This window comes from Lolium rigidum, chromosome 3 (genome assembly GCF_022539505.1).
Source record: "Lolium rigidum isolate FL_2022 chromosome 3, APGP_CSIRO_Lrig_0.1, whole genome shotgun sequence".
Taxonomy (NCBI): domain Eukaryota; kingdom Viridiplantae; phylum Streptophyta; class Magnoliopsida; order Poales; family Poaceae; genus Lolium; species Lolium rigidum.
In genome coordinates, this window is record NC_061510.1 from 47,712,422 (window position 1) to 47,720,531 (window position 8,110).

At 46.6% G+C, this 8,110-nt stretch overlaps 1 protein-coding gene across 1 annotated transcript; it reads left to right on the forward strand.

The window, feature by feature from the left end:
• The first annotated feature begins 5,033 nt into the window (after nt 1-5,033).
• Nucleotides 5,034-7,709, forward strand: LOC124701553 (F-box/kelch-repeat protein SKIP11-like). Its single transcript, XM_047233636.1, has 2 exons — nt 5,034-5,292; nt 5,826-7,709. Exon 2 carries the CDS (start codon nt 5,899-5,901, stop codon nt 7,192-7,194), a length of 1,296 nt encoding a protein of 431 aa, XP_047089592.1. The 5' UTR covers nt 5,034-5,292; nt 5,826-5,898; the 3' UTR covers nt 7,195-7,709.
• The last annotated feature ends 401 nt before the right edge of the window (nt 7,710-8,110 follow it).

Here is an 8,110-nt window from a genome sequence, read left to right on the forward strand (position 1 = left end):
ATAATGAATTGAATAATTTGATACTTGGCAATTGTTGTGCTCAAATAGATCATGTTTAAGCTCTTGCATCATGTACTTTGCACCTATTAATGAATAACTACATAGATCTTGTTAAAATTTGGTTTGCATGATTGATCTCTCTAGAGTCTAGACATTTTCTCGGTTAAGGTGTTTGAACAACAAGGAGACAATGTAGAGTCTAATAATGCTTGCAATATGTTCATATGTAAGTTTTGCTGTACCGTTTTATACTTGAGTTTGCTTCAAACAACCTTGCTAGCCTAGCCTTGTATTGAGAGGGATTACTTCTCGTGCATCCAAATCTTTGAGCCAAAAACTATGCCATTTGTGTCCACCATACCTGCCTACTACATGGTATTTCTCTCGCCATTCCAAAGTACATTACTTGAGTGCTACCTTTAAAATTCTATTCTTTGCCTTTGCAATATATAGCTCATGGGAAAATAGCCTTAAAAACTATTGTGGTGAAGAATATGTACTTATGTATCTTATTTCTTAATAAGTTGTTTGTTGAGCGGTAACCATGTTTCTGGGGACGCCATCAACTTTTACACCTTTGTTGAATATCATGTGAGTTGCTATGCATGTTCGTCTTGTCTGAAGTAAGGGCGATTTTCATGATCAAATGGTTTGAGTATGCATATTGTTAGAGAAGAACATTGGGCCGCTAACTAAAGCCATGAATCATGGTGGAAGTTTCAGTTTGGACATTAATCCTCAATCTCTTATGATAATATTATCTGTTGTTGAATGCTTATGCATTAAAGAGGAGTCCATTATCTGTTGTCTATGTTGTCCCGGTATGGATGTGTAAGTTGAGAATAATCAAAAAGCGAGAAATCCAATGCAAAATTTCTCCTTAGACCTTTGTACGAGCAGCATAGAGGTACCCCTTTGTGACACTTGGTTGAAACATATGTTATGCAATGATAATCCATATTAATCCAAGCTAATTAGGACAAGGTGCGAGCACTATTGGTAATCTATGCATGAGGCTTGCAACTTATAAGATGTCTTATACATAACACATATGATTTATTACTACCGTTGACAAAATTGTTTCTATGTTTTCAAAATGAAAAGCTCTAGCACAAAAATAGTAATTCATGCTTCCCTCTGCGAAGGGCCTATCTTCTACTTTATTTTTGAGTCAGTTTACCTACTTCTTTCTATCTTAGAAGCAAACACTTGTGTGAACTGCGTGCATTGATTCTTACATGTTCACCTATTGCACTTGTTATATTACTTTGTGTTGACAATTATCCATGAGATAAACATGTTGAAGTTGAAAGCAAGTGCTGAAACTTATATCTTCCTTTGTGTTGTTTCAAAGCTTTCTACTAAGAATCTATTGCTTTATGAGTTGACTCTTATGCAAGTCTTATTGATGCTTGTCTTGAAAGTACTATTCATGAAAAGTCTTTGCTGTAGTTTACTCATTGTCTTTACCATTGCTTCGAATCGCTGCATTCATCTCATAAGCTTTACAATAGTATTGATCAAGATTATGATAGCATGTCACTTCAGAAATTATCCTTGCTATCGTTTACCTACTCGAGGGCGAGTAGGAACTAAGCTTGGGGATGCTTGATACGTCCCAAACGTATCTATAATTTCTTATGTTCCATGCTACTTTTATGATGATACTCACATGTTTTATACACACTTTATGTCATTATTATGCATTTTCCGGCACTAACCTATTGACGAGATGCCGAAGAGCCGCTTGTTGTTTTCTGCTCGTTTTTGGTTTCGAAATCCTACAAAGGAAATATTCTCGGAATTGGACGAAATCAACGCCCGTGGTCTTATTTTTCCACGAAGCTTCCGGAAGACCGGGGAGATACGAAGTGGGGCCACGGGCGCCGACACCATAAGGCGGCGCGGCCCGGGTGGGGCCTGCGCCACCCTATGGTGTGGGCCCCCGCGCCGCCTCCAACCCCGCCCTTCCGCCTACTTAAAGCCTTCGTCGCGAAAACCCCGCATCGAGAACCACGATACGGAAAACCTTCCGGAGACGCCGCCGCCGCCAATCCCATCTCGGGCGATTCAGGAGATCACCTCCGGCACCTCGTCGGAGAGGGGAATCATCTCCCGAGAGGACTCTTCATCACCATGATCGCCTCCAGATTGATGTGTGAGTAGTTCACCCCTGGACTATGGGTCCATAGCGATAGCTAGATGGTTGTCTTCTCCTAATTGTGCTATCATGTTAGATCTTGTGAGCTGCCTATCATGATCATGATCATCTATTTGTAATGCTACATGTTGTGTTTGTTGGGATCCGATGAATATTGAATACTATGTCAAGTTGATTATTATCTAGTAGAGGCTCTGGCCAAGTTGATACTTGTAACTCCAAGAGGGAGTATTTATGCTCGATAGTGGGTTCATGCCTCCATTGAATCTGGGACAGTGACAGAAAGTTCTAAGGTTGTGGATGTGCTGTTGCCACTAGGGATAAAACATCAATGCTTTGTCTAAGGATATTTGTGTTGATTACATTACGCACCATACTTAATGCAATTGTCTATTGTTTGCAACTTAATACCGGAAGGGGTTCGGATGATAACCTGAAGGTGGACTTTTTAGGCATAGATGCATGCTGGATAGCGGTCTATGTACTTTGTCGTAATGCCCTGATTAAATCTCATAGTACTCATCGTGATATATGTATGTGCATTGTTATGCCTTCTTTATTTTACAATTGCCCAACTGTAATTTGTTCACCCAACATGCTATTTATCTTATGGGAGAGACACCACTAGTGAACTGTGGACCCCGGTTCATTCTTTACATCTGAAATACAATCTACTGCAATACTTGTTCTTTACTTTTCTTCGCAAACAAACATCATCTTCCACACTATACATTTAATCCTTTGTTTACGGCAAGCCGGTGAGATTGACAACCTCATCGTTACGTTGGGGCAAAGTACTTTGATTGTGTTGTGCAGGTTCCACGTTGGCGCCGGAATCCCTGGTGTTGCGCTGCACTACACTCCGCCACCAACAACCTTCACGTGTTCCTTGACTCCTACTGGTTCGATAACCTTGGTTTCTTACTGAGGGAAAACTTATCGCTGTACGCATCACACCTTCCTCTTGGGGTTCCCAACGGACGTGTGTCTTACACGCCATCAGCGCTCTCCTCGAGAAAATCCTAGGGAGTCATATATATAGGGTTTTTTTGGTCAAACAGAGTCCGTGGGCGAAAGAATCATGCGAAACGGACGGTCGATGGCAAAAAGAGGCATGGTGGTGCGCCCACCCTTACTAGGCGTGCCATCCATGCTCTTTTGGGCCTCATGCCCTTCATCGTGAGGTCCGAGTGCTCCAGATACATCTCGTGGTGACATATTGACGTCTCGAAAATCCTAGCTCAATTTGACTACGTATAGGTCCGTGAGAGTAGAAAATACACAAAACATGGTTTTCCTCTTCTGCACGGTTATCATCCAAATAAAGGAGATCATTGGGAAATCCCCATAAATCAATATAAAACATGGATTTAACATCATATATGTTGCAATATGTGGGAATATGTGTCAATAAAGTGCAAAGTTCATGTGTGCATTTTAGATGCATGACCCACCTTAATGGGCCCCTCCCGGAGAGACGCCAATTAAGTGGCCGACCACTCACCCCATGGATTTGGGGGCCGCTAGGGTTTTTGGAAGGAGGGGGCGCATGAGCCTTTTCTTGGGCCCAACCTGCCAGCCCTCTCCCATGCCCCCTTTTAGTCCCACATTGCCAAGACAAAAGATTCCACCCCTCTCCTTCCCCTATATATAGTGGAGGGCTTTGGAGGATAGGGGCACACACAATTAGGGTTGAGGAAAAAGGAGAGCCCCTTGGGTGCCTCCCTCTCATCTTCCCCTCTCTATCTCTCTTGTTCTCTCTCCACCCGTGGTTCCTCAATGAGTTGCGCATGGAGGGAGTACTCCACCCGGTAAGCGGGAGTAATGTCGGGATTCGGATCCAAAAGATCTTCCGCAACCTTAGCCAGATCTGAGGCAGGGACACCGTATGTGTGCGAAACTACGAGGCTTTACTTGTTTGGGTTTCTAACTTTAATGCAATTAAATATGTGCATAATAGATGTGAGATAATGCACGCCTCACATTTTGTGACGAAGGGAACACTTCTTTCTCACACGGCCTTTAGCACTGGTTTGGGAAAACTGTCACAAGCTATTCGATTTCCTTCTATGCTTGTGACTTGGGAGCTATGGAACCAGCAGAATGCCCGGGCTTCTAGAAGTGTTTCTTCCTTATCTCCAGCACTTGTTCTCAAAATTAAGCGTGACACGGCCCTGTAAGAGTAAGCCGGGGTATTTCATTAATACCGCGAGAGTATACTTTACATGCTTTGAGCTTGTAATTCTTAAAACTCTTCTTGTCAATGAGTGGCAAAGCTTTTTTCTTCTTCTTTTTTTTATAGAAAAATGTGGAATCTAGCATTTTCCAAAAGCAGCTAAGGTACTTGTTCTTAAGGAAAAAAACAAGCTAAAGACAAGAAATATAGTTAGTAATTACTAGGGCGCATAATGGTAGCGGTAGATGACAAAGGAACGAACAATATAGTAAGCAGAGTTGCGATAACATATAGAGCAAGGGGTTTGTTAAGCCGACTTGGAGGTGGCGCATCCAGCCCGTGCAAACGACGAGCAAAATGGCCCTCAGGCGAAGACAGGGACAGAAACAGAGGGAAAAGAAAAGAAATGTTTCCCACGAGACAGATAATTAATCTACGTTGGCCCTGCCAATCAGGCGAGCCATGGAAGGGAAAAAAGAGAGAGATAGATACGGGAAGGACGTGCAGAGAGAGTGGAAGGGAAGGCAGGGTTGAGAGGAGGATCCAGGCCAGGTCAGCTTCAGGTGAGGTGGGCGGTGGCCGGTCCAGCGATTTTCTATTTGTGAGGCCTGCCCAGTTTCCAGTTTTCGACGAGCGAAACCAGACCAGACGGATTGGAGGGGAAAGGGGGCGGGAGAGGGGAAAAAAGGAATTTGTTGGGGGAGGAATAAAAATAAAGCGAGACGAGAGGAGAATCCCAATTCCCCAAGTACTACTACTCTTCTTCTCCTACGCAGGCAGGAGAGAGCACAGCACTACTACAACTACAAGAGAGGAGAGGAGAGGAGAGGAGAGAGAGGGCGGCAGAGGGGTGCAGCAGGGGGCAGAAGCATTAGAAGGGGCAGTTGTAACCAAGTGGCAGCAGTAGATAGAGCCAGAGCCAGAGCCAGCCATCTATCTCTTCTCTTCTCTACAGGTATAAATCCTCCCTTTCTTCCTCCCCTTGCTCTGCTTCCTTCCTTGCGCATCTGGTACTACTACTACTACTGCTACTTCTGGTAGGGGGTGGGAGGGAGGGAGAGGTTGGTGGGGAGGGAGGGGCGATGGGGACGACCTGATTGGCCGCGATCTCTCGAACACCGCAGATTTTCTTTCTCATCTCGTCGTCTGCGATTTAGGTGCGTCGATTTCTTCTTCTTACTCCCTGTTTTAGTCACCTATCCATGGATGGATGGATTCGTGCTACTAGCATATCTTCTTAGCTGCCTGCCTGCTGTTAGGGGAGGGACGGAGAGATTTCGATTAGATTTGCGGGGGGCGGATCGATCGATCGATTAATCAGGGAGGGTTCTCCGCCCAAGATTCGATTTTTATGCCCTTGTTTTATTCACGCGCTCGTCTCAGATCTCAAATGCTATGCCCTCTTCTCTTCCTGATCCATTTCGTCTTTCACCATTTCGTCCTCACTTACTTTCCTCTCCTCACCCCCTGTAAATTCCATTATTGCAGATCGCGGCGACAAGATAAGCACGCGCAGATTTCTGGATCAATCTCAGCTAGGCACAAGCCCGGAGCAGCAGCCATGATGCTGGAAGACCAATCCTGCCTCGTCCCGCGCTCCCTGCCGGCCGCCTGCTGCGACCCGGACTCCGACTGGGCCTACCACGAAATCCCCGTCCTCACCGGCAAGCGCCCGGCGCCGGAGGACGACTTCCAAGACATGGACGACGATGCGGACGGCGGCGGGAAGCGCAGCAAGTCGCCCTCCCCGCAGCCGCACACGCCCGACATCACCGAGGACCACGGCTCCAGCCGCCACGTCTCCTCCGGAGACCAGCAGCAGCAGCAGGGCTCCGGGACCAATCTCATCGGCGAGATTGGCCGGGACCTCTCCATCAACTGCCTCCTCCGCCTCTCCAGGTCCGACTACGGCTCCGTCGCCTCCCTCAACCGCGACTTCCACGCCCTCGTCAGCCAAGGGGAGATCTACCGCCTCAGGCGCCAGACCGGGGTCGCCGAGCATTGGGTCTACTTCTCCTGCAACGTGCTCGAGTGGGACGCCTACGACCCCTACCGCCAGCGCTGGATCCAGGTGCCCAAGATGCCGCCCGACGAGTGCTTCATGTGCTCCGACAAGGAGTCACTCGCCGTCGGCACCCAGCTGCTCGTCTTCGGGATGGCGCACATTGTCTTCAGATATAGCATCCTCACCAATTCCTGGACCAGGGCTGGGGCCATGAACTCGCCACGCTGCCTGTTCGGATCCACCAGCGTCGGCGAGAAGGCGTATGTCGCCGGGGGCACTGACGCCTCCGGGAAGATATTGAGCTCCGCGGAGATGTATGACTCCGAGACGCTTATCTGGACGCCCCTCCCCAGCATGCACAGGGAGAGGAAGATGTGTTCCGGGGTCTTCATGGATGGCAAGTTCTATGTCATTGGTGGTGTTACCCATAACAACAAGGTGCTGACCTGCGGGGAGGAGTATGACTTGAAGCGCCAGTCCTGGAGGGTCATCGAGAACATGTCCGAGGGCCTCAACGGCGTCACTGGTGCTCCTCCGCTCATTGCCGTTGTCAACAACGAGCTCTACGCGGCTGATTACAGTGAGAAGGATGTAAAGAAGTATGACAAGCTCAACAATAAGTGGATCACTCTCGGGAAGCTGCCGGAGCGGTCCGTGTCCATGAATGGCTGGGGCCTCGCTTTCAGAGCGTGCGGCGACCGCCTCATCGTCATCGGAGGTCCAAGGACCTCTATCGGTGGCATGATTGAGCTCAACTCATGGGTCCCGGATCAGCAACCGCCTGTCTGGAATTTGGTTGCCAGGCGCCCATCCGGGAACTTCGTCTATAACTGCGCCGTCATGGGCTGCTGAGTCTGCTCAATAAAAAGATTCAATCAACGCAGTGGATAATTTATCAAGGAGGATGATGATAGTATGCACAAAGGCAGCCCCGCCCGCCCGCCCCTGTTCAATTGCTCCAGCCCTGATTCTTCGTAGCCATTCTGCCCAGTTTCAGACATTAACTGGGCCAACCTGCTGAGCGGCACCAGCAGTCTCATGTAACCCCTTGAGTTCTAATACTCTTTCTGTTTTCCCCTCGCTAATCCATTTCTACATTTGCATTTGGATCAACAGCTCGTGATTTCAAAGATACGAGACTATGCAAAAAACAAAAAAGACAGTGTTATATTAATAATCTAGAAACAACTCCAGAACTGTTGATGATGAACAACCTGTTAAGCAATACTTGATTCATCTTTGGCTGCAGCAAGGGCATATTTTTAATTTTCTTTTATGATGAATAACTGTACCTCCTATTCATTGGTACAATTCTTCTATATCCAGTTTGGTTCAAGATGATATGCATTCCTTGAATTATGTCATCAGCTTCTGAGCAGCTATGTTATTCTGATTGTGAATTTCTGTTTGTTTATGTGCCATAAGATGTGGTCATCTTAACCTTGTTTGTCATTGTTTAGTTTTAGTTGTGATGGTCAATTTTTGGATTGGTTTGAGTCCTTGTTTATGTTCATATCTGCGTGAACTGATGCTTATGTTAGCCAATCGAGTTTAGAGTGCTTTTCTTATGGTAGTACATTTCACTGGCTATTTAGTAACAGTTTCCTGTGAATTATTATGCTTCAGTTGTTGGCCCTTGTACTTGTTAGTATTGCGCCTAGCGCTACGTTTTGTCATAATGTTCCTGTCTCAGTGAATTATTTCGGTTGGAGAAGGCGAAAACTCTGCAGCTGATTGATTTTGCATCTTCTGTTCTAGCTATTGCACC

What these genes read in the sequence shown, in the direction of transcription:
- LOC124701553 (XM_047233636.1), top strand. Translation starts at nt 5,899, where the DNA reads ATGATGCTGGAAGACCAATCCTGCCTCGTCCCGCGCTCCCTGCCGGCC.